This window comes from Ascidia mentula, chromosome 6 (genome assembly GCF_947561715.1).
Source record: "Ascidia mentula chromosome 6, kaAscMent1.1, whole genome shotgun sequence".
NCBI lineage: Eukaryota > Metazoa > Chordata > Ascidiacea > Phlebobranchia > Ascidiidae > Ascidia > Ascidia mentula.
The window spans coordinates 17461489-17479913 of record NC_138571.1 but is presented as its reverse complement, the minus strand read 5'-3'; the positions used below and the strand labels follow the sequence as shown (position 1 = coordinate 17479913).

At 40.2% G+C, this 18425-nt stretch overlaps 1 protein-coding gene across 1 annotated transcript; it reads left to right on the top strand.

Moving 5' to 3' along the window:
• The first annotated feature begins 2261 nt into the window (after positions 1–2261).
• Positions 2262–11698, top strand: LOC145907342 (uncharacterized). Its single transcript, XM_082994763.1, has 10 exons — positions 2262–2462; positions 6550–6838; positions 7659–7846; positions 7990–8066; positions 9084–9385; positions 9455–9594; positions 9951–10047; positions 10327–10423; positions 10486–10553; positions 11314–11698. Exons 1-10 carry the CDS (start codon positions 2262–2264, stop codon positions 11544–11546), a joined length of 1692 nt encoding a protein of 563 aa, XP_082850889.1. The 3' UTR covers positions 11547–11698.
• Positions 11699–18425: the final 6727 nt, after the last annotated feature.

Sequence of the window (18425 nt, the reverse complement as noted above, 5' to 3'; positions counted from 1 at the left end):
TAATAAAAATAAGAAATTGTCTTAAGTTATATCCTTGTGCAAATTCAGAAGAAGTAACAATATATTACCCGCATATACTTATTACCACCACGATCGCACCGAATTCACAAGTGTGTTTTCTTGATGCTGTTAATATTTTGTAAATACGTTGCTTCACAAATCATCACCTATAAAATAATATACATGGAACTTTAAAACATGAAAGCTTTTGCTTTTTGTGTCATTATTCAGATAAGCGGAAGAGACTTTCGGGTCACAGTTTAGCGTTAAAGTTCATATGACATGGAAAAAAAATTAAACATAAAATGTTTAGAACTTTCTACAATTTTTGGTGAAAAAAGTAGTTTGATACGATCTCAAGTTTCTAAGATACAGCCGATCACACTTACGTTTAAACCGTTGCGAACGTAATCGTGCGAATGCGAGATCATTGTTGCGTGACGTCATACAAGGCGATTCATTCGTGCAAGAGCTGCCAGTGAGGCTTATGCGCTCAAAAGGGAAACATTGTAAAACTGCTGGTTTGGTCATTTTACACTTAACAGTGCATATGCGGACGTAATCTTAAATGATTCGATTAATTTATCCGAATAAATTCAATAATCGGTTTCGGTCACATCTTAGTTAAACGATGATGTACTTCACTGGGTTTTGTTCAAGTTCATTATCACAACAAAATTCGCCGCAATCAACCACTAAAACACTTTTCGCAATACAGTTTGTAACCAGAAATGTTAAAAGCATCAGATTACGTCACCATAAAGGTGAGGTTAAAGTTAGACACCCAAAATGACGTCATGTAATGTCACTGAGCGAAGAAACGCACCATCCCAGTCTTATTGAAGTAAAGAGTAATGACGTTGTGTAACCGAAATTAGCTTGTCTTGGGCCTAGGCTACTCTGCACTAACGGCCTATCGCAGAGGCCTGGAGTCACACGACCAAGGTGGCTAGTTTTGTAATAAAATGGAAGCGCTAATAGGTATAAAAGCGTAAAATGGTAAAAGTACGGATAAAACAACGGTTGTTTTTTATACAAAAAGGACTTTCCACTGCACATATAGCGTTCACAACAATTACTTCTCGCCACAATAAAAACAGTGCTTTCTACTCGCCACCACCAGAGAACTGCCTGGCTTTTCGCTTATTCTTTTCGCCGCCAGCACTTACACCAATTATCACTGTCCACGTTTGCCACGCAAGCGTGACTGCTCGGGCGTATAAAAACGAGTAAAATAGAAATAATTACAAATATATTATAAAAGGTGAGTGTAAGTAAACAAAGAAAAACATGTGAGTAAAAGTGAAGGTGAAGTGAAAATACAAAAAGAAATAAAGCGTGTGAAAAACAAAACGAACAAAGACGTTTACAGTTGCAATACCTACAATTTGAGGCTCGTTTCCCATGACAAAGAGGCACTTTTGGACGCGAACGCCTGGTATGACGTTTCGCTACAGCGAAATTTATTGGTCGCCCCTAATTTTATTGCAGGTTTTCTTTTTCTGGTTGACACAGAGACGAAATAATTTGGAAATATAATTGTTGTGCATGTACCTTAATTTGTAGGACAGATAATTGCAATCAGCACAACGCAAAAGCATAATAATCACACACAGGTGGTCACAGATGGATTGGGGCACATTTTGCAAATCACGTGACAGTGGCATGCAAACGTCATCACTGTCGTGTGGAAGGCATGGGACGTGGCCACAGCAGTTGCAAACAGACATTCAAATTCAGCATTATGCGTTATGTCAAAACCTGTTTGTGACTCGTGTATGAAACCAACCACTGGCCACAAAATACGAAGTTGGGCACTAAGCCAACATCATACATTTTCCTAGTGTTGTGATCATAACACATAAAAGTATATATGATGTCAATACGCTAATACCTGCGATTCGTTTACTGAAGAAGCAGATTATGGCAGCCAGCAAAGGCACAAAGAAGGCAGTAAAGAAGTAAAGAAGGCAGTTTAGATATCACGCTCAGCTATTGGATTACGGAACTGTTTAATTATATCATCCGGGAATCTCTGGAACGTATTTCAGCACCACAAATCCGACGTGAGAGGTCATACAAGCAGCCTTATAGTGTGGGTACAGCGACTCTAGGGCGAGTGCCACCCAGCTTGCTGGTACGTCGTATGCGGCCCTTGCCGCCACTAACGTTGCAATCCCAGAAGATGACCCCTTTCGTATCGAGCGCAAAGGGGAGGTAGAGGGCTGAAACGGGAGGCGATCTATGGCCTACTAAAAACAATGAACTTTGCTATCAGTAATCTTAACGGTATCGTTCTCCTCCCCAATGGAAAAGTTATCTTTCATACGACAAACGACGCGCTGAACACAGACTCCTCGCCGGCGGTCTACGCTAATGCGTGGACCAATGACGAGGAGAGAGTGGTCCTCATCTACGTCCCACCAAAAATCAAGCAACAGCTATGCTGCCAGTGTCGACGAGTTGGCGACTCTATGACGAATTTAAAATAAGTAACGGCAAAAGGGCCATCATGAAGAGATCAGTCCTCAAAAATAACCCGATTCCAAAGGAGCTCAAGCTCGTGGAACTCCTGGTCTCGGCATACGTCGCAGCCACTGTAACGTAATTTTACGTTACATAGCAACGTTTGCATTCTTGGAAATATGAACTATGGTCACATAACAGCCAGTTTCGTCATCAACGTCCGGAATCTCTTTCCATGGGTTTTTTGTGTTAAGGCATTTTTAGGTAGCGTCTTGTCCAGCATCTCATTTCAAAATGTATAGCAACGGTTGCTTTCTCACGTGATTAGATCTCGTTACTAGTTTCTACGCAACAGCTGTGTTTTTATGTGATTTTATTGGCCAGCTTAAATGTGTCGCCTTAGAGAAGTCCTTCATTGTTTTGTGTGAGAGTACGTCTTTTGTCACGTGCGATCTAATGTCATATGCGCTAATCAAATAGGATTCCCATCTATCATAAATAATATTGTTAAGACCAAATTCGAGACTCATAAATGACATAAAAGAGACGCTACATACGATTTGGCGCTCCGAGTTTGTGGCTTTAAGGCATCAAAATGCGATTTGGTGCCCACGAGCGTGTCTTTTGCGTTTTTGCAGAAGTTTTGTTGTGTTTTTGTCAGTCAGAGTTTTCAGTTTGGTCAATTTCAGGTTTGGACAGTTTGTTTTTCTCATGAATTTGTTGTGTCGACTTCATGTTTTGTGCATGTGAAACGTTTATTGTTAATAAGCATACGCCTGACGTTAGTGGCCATGTCGATATTTTTTTAATTGAGTTTATAATGTTCAGAGCACCGTCTGCACGTAAAAAAAGGTGACAGGTGAATTTAAATGTGTTGGTTAGATTTAATTAAATCATGTACGAAACGTTAGTTAATTTTTTTAAACGGATGTGACTGATGGCAATTTAGGGTTGATTGTGGAAATTGGTCATAGCATTGTCTGCTTAGAAGTCCTCACGGAGGCATGACGTCAGTAAAAGGGCCTGACACGTTGTTTTCATTGGTGCTGACGAGGTCGCAGTCGGTTTGTGAATTTGCTTGCTTTTGTCCCTTTTTAGGAGAAATCCTCGTGCTAGTTTAGGGTTGTTATGGCTATTTGAAGCAAGAGATTACTAATTAACCACTTTCATGTATAATTTTTGAGTATTGATAGTTGACATGAGTTTAATGCGAATCGAAATCAGCACTTTTGCATATGTCATAACTTTGTCAGCAATGTTATGTTTGGATGAGCATTAAAAATATCGTTGTGGCATTTTTTATAAAATTTTGTGGTGATATTGTGATGATTGTGGCAGAATGATTGTTGTGACTGTGGATAATTTTGTTAAAATTGTGTTGGATAGTTGTCATTTCAGTTGTTGACGTAAGGTTTGGTGGTGTTATTGTGGTTATACTTAGTGTCAAAGAAAATTTGTACATAAAGTAGAAACAAGTAGATATAGTTCCATTGTGAGTGCCGTCGTCGTCGTAGATTGAAAATGGTCCGACAGTAGGGACGACAGGTATACAATGATGCGTCATGGATATGGCAGGATCATGCTTTCGGTTGACACTTCCCGTTAGATGATGAATTAAAGTATATTTATCCGCCTTATGTTTGTTTGATGCCATTATCTCGGGCGAGGCCAGTCTCGGTGGATGGCTTATTATTTAAATGACCTCCTCATACGTGACAATAATTGGCAAAAAAAAATTCGAGGAGAGTCATGCGGCCGTTAACTTATGAATACCTGCAGACAGGAAGTCTGGCAGAAGAAATCGCGCGTCAAGGCATATAATGTCTTTCCTGGCCAGGCTTGTAAATTTTTGTGCACATGTAAATACATAGTTTGTAAAACATCGCCGCGTATGTTCCCTTGGGGGGCCTAATCGTTTTTTTGCGGGTAGCCTGATCACCTATCTGTTACAACGAAGCAAGACCTTGGGTCCAAAGGATCGTATACATCCTCAGCCAAAGAAACCGGGCACAAAAAGTCGAATAAAAAAAAATTAAAAAAAAAAAAATATTAAAAAAAATAAAACTTTAGTCGCATGATGAACGTGTTCAGTGATAAATGTCATTTTTTTTTTCACTTGCAAAATTTTTTTTGGGGGGTCTGATTTCGTGGCTTGTTCCCTGTGAAACGGATAATAATGTAAATTCAAACTTAAAAAGCTTCCCTTGCGCTGTCACTTGTGGTAATGGCACATGACTGAACGCAATTGTTTCAGATTTTTTTCAGATTATCATGAGACCTGGTTGACTGCAGCATTTTTCTATGAATGTTCAACACCTCCTGGTTCGACGGACCGCTTGTTATGCAAATGGCATAACTGGGAACGAGACAAAATAAGAGTTGCACCTTCAATGGTCAAAATAAACATCGTTAATGTTATGAACAAATTATTGATTCTGTTTTTCTGTATTGTGTTGCATTAATTGAAGACCATTGATTTAAACTATTGTTTCAACACTTTTGTGTTTTGAACACTAATGATTGACATTTTTCATTCATTGCTGTTAAATTTTTGTTTCCAAATTTCACTATTGTTCAAAATTTCATTTCTTAATGTTTCTTTTGTTCATGTAATCGTTGATACTTAATTACAAACTTTATTATGTATGTTCAGCATTAGTATGGCCAAAAAAAAAAAAGAGGCCATGACAATTTTTCAAAAATTTTCTACGATATTTATTTTTGATGGACTTAAGTTTCTGATTTTGTAACTGTGTTTTCAAATTACTTTTTCCTAAATAAGTTAATTTCTAATTCTTTTATGCATGGGCATTGTGATTCATTTGGTAATTTTCTTGTTTGTTTTTAGAGGCTACAATACATTTTGAGATGCGTAAGCTCAAGGATGAGTTTACGGTGCGCCTGGACAAGCTGTGCAGTTCGAATAAGATGCAAAATTGGCTAGGATTGCAAATTGGTTGTGCGTGTTAGTGTCATCATTCACCCAGAGCAATCTTGCTTTGGAAGACTTGAGAGTTTCCGACGTTACCCTGGCTTGTGTCCACTGTCGATTCGACATGAAAAACAAAAGGCATCGGCTATGATCCACGATATTCCAAAGACAGCCCGACATGCATTTCGATGAGGACATTTCGTCCCCGAAGAAAATCACCGCACATACAAGATGTTATCGAAAGCATATTTCGATAACGCGACGTGTTTGTTGGACAAAACACTGCTGATTCGCCATTGCGAATGGTTCGGCGGCTGCAAGAATTCTCATCATGTTGGGCAGTTGCAATGCTTGGAGACATTTTCGATCCATCAAAGACAGATCCAAATATACGAGTGGTGTGCCACGACTAAAGAAGGCACCATTTCACAAGGGGGAAATAATGTAACGTAATTTTACGTTACATAGCAACGTTTGCATTCTTGGAAATATGAACTATGGTCACATAACAGCCAGTTTCGTCATCAACGTCCGGAATCTCTTTCCATGGGTTTTTTGTGTTAAGGCATTTTTAGGTAGCGTCTTGTCCAGCATCTCATTTCAAAATGTATTGCAACGGTTGCTTTCTCACGTGATTAGATCTCGTTACTAGTTTCTACGCAACAGCTGTGTTTTTATGTGATTTTATTGGCCAGCTTAAATGTGTCGCCTTAGAGAAGTCCTTCATTGTTTTGTGTGAGAGTACGTCTTTTGTTAACGGTTTGTTCTTGAATCGCCTTTCTTTCACGACACTTCGTTCGCTTTGTTTCTCTCCGGTTTTAAACAATGAAACTTTCCGTGTGCGTTTAGCTGAGGTGGAGCGGGGCAGTGCAGCGGTACTGTGCTCTCCTCAGTTCGTAAATTCACTCAGTTTGGCGTTGGTATGATTGCGCATGTTAATTTCGTATCCAAAATTGTTCGTGGTAAATAAATATTGGTGTAGTGTTTGCATCGAGAGTTAAGTAAAGTCAGGTTAGGAAAACACAACAATTAGAACTCACGTGCGATCTAATGTCAAATGCGCTAATCAAATAGGATTCCCATCTATCATAAATAATATTGTTAAGACCAAATTCGAGACTCATAAATGACATAACAGAGATTCGCAACAGCCACCTCATTATGATCATTGTAAGGCCGAATGCCACATCCTGGCGGAAAAGAGAAAGAAAAACGAAACCAACAAGGATACCAAAAAAGAGCCGACGGAGGAAGACTCCAACCCACCAGAAGACGAGAAGGATACATCTTCATCGGAAGAAAAAACCTCGTCCACCACCGCCACTACCGCCGCAGAAGAAGGCTCCTACACAACGAAGGAAAAGAACTGCACCATCTTCCCCTGTTTACCCGACTACATCCCCGGTTCACGTACCCACACCGCTCCGACACCAAACACCAGTACCTGAAGCAGTGCAACCCAGCGACCCAACTTTCCTCCCAACAACAATCAGATACACCACCAACGACTCCGCAATTCCTTCAAATTCCACACCGGTCAAACCAGTAACAACACGGAAAAATAAAAGAAAAAAGAGCCACTCACCCCAAAAACAAAATGTCCGTGGACATCACGAATCAGTGATGCGGAACCGTGCTGCGATTACGTCAACGACACATGCGTCTTGTCCCCGAGAAACTGGCAGGGGAAACGGGCAGTTACAACATTCTGGAACAGAATGCTACCTGAAACAACCATTTTTTCTTTTTTTACTAACATTCACAAAAATTCTCAACTAACATTGCTTCTCTTTGGCAAAATATGTGGAAAACCTATGGACTCGTTGTGGAATTTGTGGAAAAAAAAATATTCTGAAGTGTCTTACTCTCTAAAAAGCAGTAAATGTCAAATTTGAAAGTACATCTTGATTCCGCAACCATCGACTGTTGTTTCCATTTTTCAACCTTTTTGCCAGGTGTTGTTCGTGGAGAAAACTGTGACAAGAAATGTTCAGTTGTTGTCACCATTCGAGTAGCTGTAGATTTTCAAACTGCACAGAAAATATGCATATCATAGAGCAGTTTTTTTAACACTCTGATCCAGAGAATGTGTGTACACATTCTACAGTACTAAATTTAAATTCTTCATCTACGCAAAGATTATTGCCGGATTGAAATTCGTGAGCAATTTAACCCAATCCACGGCCCACAGCTGAAATACCCGGAGAGTAGTGAAAATGTAGCTACGACGTGCCTTCTTCACCCAGCTTTTCGTGCTCAGCTTGTTCAAAAATAAGAACGACGCGATCACAAAGGCAGTGGCCTGCAGCATTGGACAATAAGGAAGTTTTCAATCCACAGAGATTTAAACTAGGCCATCCTGTGCATGAAAGAATGCTTACCACCAGCAATCAATACACCTCTAATCGCATAGCATCACGAACCAGCATTATCATATCAGAAATTGCGGTAATTTGCTCAAAAATATTTGATCCAGACAAACGCCAAAAACTGTTTAACCAAGTAATGTGGGATCGTTTGTATATTTCACAAAACTAACGATAGCATGCCTGGCCCTCTTCAATGTTTTAAAACATTTCTTTGGCGGTTAGATAGAAAACAACTGCCTCAGTTCCAGTGCAAGGCCTTCGCTATGGGAGTCAAATTGGACCACCAGTATTTCACTTAGGTAATGCAAGACATTCGCACATGCTTTCATTCATTGACTTGTTTAATAAAGCAAATCAACACGATTTCCATAGAATATCTTTTTGTGCTGGTATAATTATATCGGGTTTGCTGTTGTTGAGAATTGAGACGAAAGCTTTCAGGTAAAGAAACATTATATTTTATGTTGAACCCAAAATTCATGTTTTTTGCAACATACTGATTTCGCGTGTCATTTGTAAGCATTTAAAATTGTACAATGTGTTTTATTTTCGCGATCCCACCAGTTCACATACCATGATGGCCTTTCCTATCATGGCACGCACAATTCCCGTGTGAACCTTGTTATCGCATTGCTAATGGACGAAGTTGACTCCATTAGTTGCTTTTTTCCCACGCAAAAGCGAAAACAATTTTCCTCCACATGCAGTGAAGCAAATCAAAACTTTGCTAATGGACCCGACGGCTCTCACGAAGACCACTTGTTTTCGTTTTCGTGCTAATGTTGGCAGTGCCATTGCCAGAAAAAGAGATAGAGTGTTTAATATATATATGTATGTTTGCACATTGTGAGGAGTTTGTGACGAAAGATATGAAACGCTAAAATCATCTGGGTTAAGTGCAGTCGTATTTGTATGTTAAATATTAAGTTTTTAAATAAGGTCACACGACTAAAAAGATAGTTTAATTGCAAACGACCAAGTTATCAAATCAACAACCGCCAAAAGAACGCTGTGGTTTTGCAATTCAGCTAACCTAAAACAGAACTCTTAAAACCCAATGTAATGATTGTGACGTGAAACTATCTGCACGTTACTAAGTTTTGTACATTCATATGTCGTGTAGAAAAAACACCACATTTTCGATGAACAAAAAGTAAATCAAAAATGAATTGCGCAACTCAATTAAACACAAATGAACAACAAACGGATAAAATGTAATCAAAAGGGTAGTTTCCTTTTTTAATGCATTCTGCTGCGTCCGATTTGACAAAATCAGCATGTAGCATTTCATGTTGTTTCTTGTTTAACTTCTGTAGGCCTACTTTCAAAACGCAGATGGCAAATATCAGCTGCATTCTGCTGCTTTTTCTAACTTGTCCAATTCTAAGTTTGTGCCAAAGAGCAAATCAGGTCATCCTGACTTGTGGCGGAAGCAACGAAGATCCGATACCAGGACCAGCGGGTCCTCCTGGAAAACGGGGTCCAAAGGGAGCTGTTGGGCCTCGTGGTGTCCAGGGCCCGAAAGGGGAGCCCGGTGCCAATAACACCTGGGAAGACGAATTTAGAAGATTGGAAGCAAAGATGGAAGCAATGGAAACAAAACTTCAAGTTAATACAGGTATTTGTGGCTTGAAGTTTGTAATATCGTATTTTTTTATTAATTAAATCGTGTTGTTTTTGTTTCGAGAATCTGTTTCTCACTTAAAATTGACAAGTTGCAAAGACGCACTGGACAAGGGTTTTAACAAGAGCGGAGTCTATTTCTTCACTAACCCTGTTTACTATCAAGGATATTGCGACATGCAAACGGACGGCGGTGGTTGGCTGGTAAATTTACATAATGAAGATAGATTTGAGTTCAATCATTTATTGTTCATTGACAAAGGTTTGTCCAAGAATGGAAAACTCTATTAGAATGAACAGGATAATGCTATGCAAACACGTTAAAAGGCGCCGAAGCTCAAATAAAACGGGATGCCTTAAATCAAATTATACAAAAAAGAGCGTTTTCTATTTGTTCCTGCTCAAATTTCAACATTACGTCACGAAAAATATTCTACAACTAAACCTTAGCAAAAATATTGCGTCATGATAAATAAAGGCGGTTAGCCGATGGAAATATTTAACAAAAACGCACTTACTGACCAAACAAAACGTCAATTGGGTTTGTTTTCTATTTTCAGGTTGTACAGAAAAGATTTGACGGTTCAACTGATTTCTATCGACGCTGGAGAGAATATGAAAAGGGATTTGGTTCCTTGACTGGAGAGTTTTGGTTAGGTATTGCGACAATGGCATTACCCGCATTTAAATCAATAGTATCTTTTGTTTATTTACATTTTACCAACTCCCAATTAGATTTAGTTCTTTAGTGCCTCCAGTGGTAATTTCATATAATACCCAAAGTAGATAGGCTTGTGTGCAAATGTGTTATTATTTCCTCGTCGTCACGATTGTCATATATTGGGCTGCGCACGAGTGCAAGCAAAGCTATTCGTCGTCAAACTCCAACAACAAAAGCATAAACAAATAAAACTTAACGTTTGTTGACTAATTAAGGCTTGGAGCTGATGCACGAACTCACAAGTTGGAAACGTCAAGAGCTCCGCGTTGACCTGCAAAATTTCGATAACACAAAGTATTATGCAAAGTACAGGTAACTACATGCGTGCGTTTGAGTGCCAAGTTTTTGAGTTCCTATTTGTACCATCTTGACAGCAACTTCAGCATCGGTTCATCAAGGGAGAATTACCGTCTGACTGTTGGTGGGTACACTGGTGACGCAGGTAAGTGAGCAAACATGTTTAACTAATTAGCTTGATACAAAGGTAGTTTAATAAAGTCTTTAACTCAGGGGCGCACAACCTTTAGATTAATACCGGCCGCATCTCTCGGACTTTATTTTACCAACAGTCGCCAGTGAGTCCCAACTGACAATTACGCATTTAATTATGCCTTTAAAAGTGTAATGAAATTTTGTAAAAAATGCTTGATTTTATTCTGTTTTATAACAAAGACTGACCAATTCCATAAGCCAAACATCCAAGCAAAACCTGTAAACCAAGTTTTTCACAATGCACGGCCGACAATACAAATGTAATATAAAGCATGTTTACGGCCGCAGGTGAGTCAACGACGTGCTGAATTTCACTCGTTTTGCCCATTTTTCTGCAAGACTTTTTTCCATAAAAGTCTGCGACCTTTTGAAGTAAATATACGAGTCAATCACTTGCGTGGCGGTTAATAAACATTTTTTTATCATTTGTGAAATTCGCCAGCCGCCAAAATCGAAAGTTTAAAATAAATCGAAGAAATGTCTCCAAAAACTAAAATTTTTACGAAGTCTGAATACGCAATACTAAAAAATCGGAATTAAAAAAAAATGTGTTTCGCAATTATAGCGTTATTGGCACATTTGTCTATGTTACTCACAAAATGCGTAAACTCATCTATATTAAACATTCATTGCTCTCAATTGTATGCCAGTTGATTAGCTGGTTAACATCTGAACCGCAAAATAAACTTTTAAAAAATTTTCACCAATAGTTGATAAGCTGGATTATCACAATCAGATGCCATTCTCCACACATGACCGAGATCATGATACAGATAGTGGAACCTGTGCTGTTATATGGCATGGAGCTTGGTGGTATAAGAGGTGTCATTACTCCAACCTGAACGGAAAGTATTACAAGGAGGAGACAAGAGCATACGATTCGAACCAGTGGTATCCGGTATCACGTAAACGTTCGGAAATGAAAATAAGACCTGTGATGTAATAATATTAAAGAGAAAACGAAACAAATGAATGGAATTATTTACGTGATTTAATAAAAATAAAAATAAATCATCGTAATTACTGGAAATATTTTTCGTTATTCTTTGAAAAGTGATTACCAATTTATTAACCGCATATACTTATTACCACCACGATCGCATCGAATTCACAAGTGTGTTTGCTTGATGCTGTGAATATTTTGTAAATACTTTGCTTCACAAATCATCACATATAATATAATATACATGGAACTTAAAAACATGAAACCTTTGGCTTGTTGCGTCATTATTCAGTACAGCAGAAGAGACCTTCGGGTCAAGGTTTAGTCTTAAGTGTGGCGCCCGCCTTGCAAACTTTGTCAGGCGGGGAGTTTGACTGGGGCGGTACATCTGTCAAAGAATAACACAGGTGTCCTTAGGTGAGCTCAGCGAGGACGGAAACCTTGCGTAGAGTAAAAGGGCAAAAGCTCACTTGATTTTCAGCATGAATACAGACCGCGAAAGCGTGGCCTATCAATCATCTGGAACTTTAAGCAAGAGGAGTCAGAAAAGTCAGTAAACCAAGTATTTCGCTAATTTCAACGTCTCGAAACCTGCTAAATGCTGGGAGTAGATTTGCGATAAAATTCATGCTGTTTTTCTTTGGATTGTTCGTATTGAAATGATTTTAAACCAATGAATGAAAAGGTTAGATACCAAGCACACTTTAAACACAGATAATTGCAATTAGCACAACACAAAAACATAATAATCACACAGGTGGTCACAGATGGATTGGGGCCGATTTCATAAATCACGTGACAGTGGCATGCAAACGTCATCACTGTCGTGTGGAAGGCATGGGACGTGGCCACAGCAGTTGCAAACAGACTTCATTCAAATTCTGCATGATGCGTTGTTGTCAAAACCTGTTTGTGACTCGTGTTCGAAACCAACCACTGGCCATAAAATAAGAAGTTGGGCACTAAGCCAACAGCTTACATTTTCCCAGTATACTGATCATGACACATAAAAATATATTGTCAATACGCTACTACTTGCGACATCTAGCGGCAAATTGAAAAGGTTATATTATTTCCACAACAACTTTTGCCAACACCAACAAGAACTACGCTTAAAGCAATTACATGCAAAAAGATTAGACTATGGATTACATGCGTTTTTTTTTTTTTGAAAAACTGTTTGTGGGTCAAGTAATCACTTTCCATAAAATGGAATTCCTATCATATTTCAATAACTCTGCGGAAGGCAAATACACATTTACAAGAAAAACACTCTTTTTTCTCTTCTCCCCAAAAGCGTGAGCCTCGAGTCGCTATTAAAAAATCAAGCTCAAAACGAATGGGAATTTTTGTAGTGTTTGTGTTTCCGTCGCGTCTCCCATTCTGCTCAACATTGAATACAATTGCGTGTTGTGTTCTATGTGCTGGATGACGGATCTGGCACCGCAAGATATTTCCCTTGCAAAATAGTTGACGAGATATTTCTGCATAAGATCTAGTCACAAAACAGATTTCTGTGTGTACTGTTGTATTGTGGAACTCCAAGTCAGTTGTACGAATATAATGACTTCCTATTTCAGTCAGACATCGCCCCAGCGTTGCTGTCGCCACTTAGTGGTTTACGCAATGTCATTCAAGCATCATAAACACGCATCGCATCGTAGGTCCTGTAACATTGTCATTTTCCATATGCTTGTGGACAGCCTGATGAATCCATTAGTGAACCCCTGGCCCTGTTGATGGTGCGTTTCTTTAAATTGTTTGTGTCGAAAAGGCTGAACCATCAACTGAAAACGTTCGATAACAAGAACGCATATATGTGACAGTTAATTGCTATTTGAATAAGGCAAGCATCATACGTGAGTTACCTACTGTTTCGACAAGCTATTTTCTCTATTTAATCATTTGCAAGTTGTTCAAAGCAGTTATCGGAAGGATTTACCAGTTTGTTTTTGGAACTTCTTTTGAAACGTAATTGTCAGCTGTGAATGTGTTTGGAGGAGATTCTTGAGGTCGCTTGTTTAGCCAGCCCGGCCCTTTTCAGGGCCACTATTTCGTACGTTTTAGTAGAGGTTATCGACAAGCGGCCAGGGTGCGTCCTTTGTCACTTGACACACCATTTTCCTGTTTTGCAATATGTCTCTTATGAATTTTGCAAAAGCTGTAGCCGGGCCCAGTGTGGCGGCCCGATCTGTGCAAGTTAAAGATCCGTTCGACACGGATGAGAATTTGGAAGTGGACGCCCGTTTCAATCCCGGGCTGAAGCGTCCCGAAATCTTAACGTTGCTGCGGCAACATAACATTCGTTGGCGGACCTTCCTAGAAGGTCTGTTGCAGTTCTCTAACGGCAGAGTAAAGTTTTACTGCCCCACCAAGGATAAGGCGCGTGAATTCGCCATGGCACTTCGAGCGACCGGCAGCCCGAGGTGGCTACTATCGCTACAACGCACCACAACATCAACAAGACTGCAGAGGCGCTACCACCCTCTAGCGCCGCAACACACATCGTGAGTCCAAAATGCAAGACACCAGAGGCGGTACAACACCGTATCCCGCAGCCCGAGTTGGCTATTACCGCTCCGACACACCAACCATCACCCGTGGCAACGTCAACACCCAGAGCAGCCAAGCGTGACGAAGAAGGCTTCACCGAGGTGCGTTCCCGCAAACGAAAATCACAACCCATACCGAAGAAAACGACATGTTGTCTCACTGCATATACAGGCAAGGATATTAAATGTTCATGTGGTACTGTGCATTTTAAATGCCGATGCGGCAATTGGGCGCCGGATGAGGCCTATACAAGCCCATCCCGCTGCACTAATAAGAACTGCCAGTGGATTCTAATCAGCTGTACTTGCGGCGCGGTTTAAAATTTTTTGCCCGGAGAAATAGTTGTTTGTAGTTGTAAAGCGAATATACCGGACGACTTTAATCCCACCTGTTTTTGAAATAACCCCACTGACCACGTGACTTTGTTTTTATTTTGTTTTTATAATGGCGCCAATTTCTTATCTACGCATTTGCACTCTGAACGTTAACGGCTTAGGACAGGCAACCAAGAAAAGGGCCCTATTTCGGTACCTTTCCTCTTTGAACTTTGACCTTTTTTGCCTCCAAGAAACTCACTTTACCCCCCATACCGAATCCCTGTGGAAGTCCGAATGGACTTCCGGCCCAATCCTCTTAAACTCGGCACCTCTAAAAGGCTCTGCCTACGGGGTGTCGCAGTTCTTCTAAACTCCTCCAGCCTCCGAATTCTTAATTCAACTTCCGACTCTGACGGTCGCATTATTGCGGCCGATATATCAACCCTGACCCACACCTTTCACTTAGTTAATATATACGCACCCTCCGGCACAAAAAATTACATATTCAATAACAAATTCTTCGACTCTCTCTATCCCTACATCTCTTCTATCCACCCAATTGTTTTTACTGGAGATTTTAATTGCGTAACCGACCCTACCTTAGACAGATACCCATCACTACCCAATCGACAACCCAGCTGCAACCTCTTAAAATTACTAACTTTTAATTTACAGGATTCTTTTCGGCTTCTACACCCAAATCTCCGTCAATTTTCCTGCCGCGCCCCAAACTCTCAGTCTAGAATAGATCGAATTTACCTCTCCCTTTCATTATCTCCCAATAATCATCTTTTTACTCCTTGCCCCTTTTCGGGCCATGACTCAGTTTTGGTCTCTCTTAACCTTATCTCTTCTCCACCCAGAGGCCGTGGCACATGGAAAAATAATACTAAAACTCTTAACGACCCTCTTTTCCGTCTCGACTTTCACCGCTTCTACCCCCTTTGGCAAACTCTCGCTCCCTTACACCCTAACCCCATGGATTTTTGGCTAACACTTAAATTTAAATTTCAATCCCTGACAAAATCACATTCGAAACGTTTGGCTAAACAATCCCGAGAAGAAACTTACACCCTACAGCAACAACTCGACACCGCCCGCCAAATTCTCAACGACAATCCCTCTTCTGAAAACTTTCGCTCCTTTCAATCTATTAAAAAATCCCCAAATTTCGACTCCCATTTTTAAAACATTACCGATAAATTACTCTATTCCGAATTACTACCCTCACGCATTCACAATCCCATTTTCGAACTACAAGACGACCACGGCCTCCCTCTCTCTACCCCCAAGGAACTTCTTTCTCACACTCGGCAATTCTTCGAAACTTTATATTCTAATCAAAACCTTCCAATACCTGACCCCTCTAATTTATTCGCTAAAATCCCCCTTAAATTAATTCCGGACCAACACATTGAAACCCTATCAATCCCCATCAGGCAACATGAAATTAGAAAAACTAGAAACTTTCTTCCACACGCTTCAACACCTTCTCCGCACTATCTTCATATTCTTAATCTTCTCAAATCTTTCAAACTCACCGAAACTGAGCTCATGACCAAAAAACTCAAACCCCTCTATCTCCGGATCATCGACGAAACCAACACACCACATCCCTTCAACGACTGGCACCAAATTCACCATCCCATCTTTCCAAATTATCTCAAAACGTTTAATTTTCGGCTAACACATAAAATTCTTCTGTAAATTGTCAAAAATCATACCTCCCCTTGGACCAACAACCCCACTGCTACCTGTGCAAATTCCCCTTTGAAACTTTTACTTACCTATTCCACAACTGTCCTTCCATTCAACCTCTGCTCACCTTAATTCGCAACGTCTTTCGAACTTTATCTGACCTAAACACCTGTCCTTTCGACACCCCTTTACACATCACATTTCCACAACTTCACAACACAACACCTTACACGAAAACATTAGGAGCACTGTTAAACACCGCACTAACACACACTATCTGGAAAACACGCAACAGAATTAAACACGCCCCATCAACGACATACCCCGCCACCTATAGTAACATCCTGCAAATCCTCCTTTCGCTTAAGACTCACTGTCCAGCGAAATAGGGACAACCCCTTTCTCGAGGAAATCCTGGCCGATGTCGTAAACACGCTTAACATCACGCATACCGACACCCCATGAAAGCGCCCACTTCGCCCGCCATTTAGCTGCGCCAACACGTGGTCAGTTACACCATGTTAAATCAACCACTAGGGGTCGATAGCTACCCATGCGATTATTTTTTATGTGTTTTGCGTTTTTTTTTTTTCCTTGTGTTTTCTCGTGTGCCTACTAGGTATTTGCGCCAACTAGTGCGTTACCCGCGAGGGACTGGCTGCCGCAAGGAGTCGCTGTGTATCGTCAAGACCTTTCCCTTATTCGTTGCGTTTCCCTTCTTACTTTGTTCAATTTTATGCGTGGCGTTATTCGTTCACGTGGTGTGATATTCGTGGAGATTTGATGTGCCCCGAAAAAAATAGTTAAATATAGCTTTCCTAATATTTTTGTTATGTCTTCGATTACAAAGATACTGCAGCTAAAAAATCGGGCCCTTTTTCCCGTAATATCTTTTGCCACGATCCCTAATTCATGCTCTTTCCATGTAGCGCTAGAAACAAACTTATTTTGCACGGTAAAACATGCCTATGCATCGTAGTGCACACATATCAACAAAACAATCATAATTTCGAAAAAAATAGGTTAGAACAAATTCGTAGCTTAGTGCGCAAGTTCGGTAATGCATAAAAAATGAGGTGGACATTCCAAAATCCACACACAAAAACGCAAAATTCTGTGTGATGAGGTTGTCATACCCTGACCGTATCAACCACCGAGTCCATCGGAAATCAACACGTTTCGATTACCGCTGCACAGACAGGAAGAAGGTATAGGGCGTGGAACATGACCCACTCAAGCTTGCGCAGCATTTTCTATTCAAAAAGACGACCTTTCACCTCTCATCCGTCGTTAACAAACTCCCATATTTGTGTGGTCAATCCTACATTGAACAGATATCAAGAAACTGGTGGACACGCATCGCTGAACATCAACGATCGGCAACGTCGGAAGTGTGCAAACACGTGCTCGACAACCCGAGTCACAGAGTTAAGTTCAGCGACCGCAAATCCTTGAGTCGGCGAGAGACATGTATCTTCTCCTGCTCATGGAATCGCTGTCCAAACAACATCAACACTTGCAACTTAATGTGGGCAATACCTACCCCTTTCCCACATTACTGTTTAAAGCTTAATGTGTTTATTGTTTGCGTTTTGTGCCTTTTACTGTGCGTTAATTCTTTTTTCTGCTCCTGCGTGTGTGTGACTAAAATCAATAATACATGACGTCACCACCCATGAAAGTCTTATCTGCGATCAATGACGTCAGTTTGGTCAGCTCTAATAATTGTGGAGCTGGACCAGTCACGAGAGTTTTAAACATATTATGGCATGAGTTTTTGCCGAAAGGTCTTTTAATCAAATAGAACATGTCAATATTTTCTGTTGTATGGGGAAGCCTCTGCATTCTCAGATATATGAATGAAATCGTTATCAAAGTTTCTTGTGATTTGCTGTTCATCAATGGTTTGTAGCGAGTGATTGTTGTAACTGTTTGTAAACTTTTGTTTCTGTGTAAAGTTGGTGCCGATAAAATATATTTGGATTAAAGACGTGGAAAGAAGTGTTTTTCTATGTTGGGCACAGCTTAAAGTTTGGTGCGTGTGCCATTTTTGTGGTGCTTCAAATCGGCGGTACGTACATTGAGCTGCAATTTAATAAAAAACTACTTCAGTTCCTTGCTGTCACGGTCATCCATTATGTTCTATATTGGACACAGGTGTGTGTGAAGTTACCGTAACAACTAAAAAACTGTTTTTTAACACGGTGTATTGTTGCAGTATTCAAGCAACACGACTAATTTCTTCATGAAGGTTCGATGTATGAATTGAATCGCTTTGTTTTCTTACGTTATTTATAGCAACTACATTGCG

Excerpts from the sequence above, each read along its gene's own strand:
- LOC145907342 (XM_082994763.1), top strand. The coding sequence starts at position 2,262 with ATGAACTTTGCTATCAGTAATCTTAACGGTATCGTTCTCCTCCCCAAT. Across the intron at positions 8,067-9,083 it reads ACCACCAGTATTTCACTTAG|GCCTACTTTCAAAACGCAGA; the intron begins GTAATGCAAGAC and ends TAACTTCTGTAG. Across the intron at positions 10,554-11,313 it reads TGGGTACACTGGTGACGCAG|TTGATAAGCTGGATTATCAC; the intron begins GTAAGTGAGCAA and ends TTTCACCAATAG.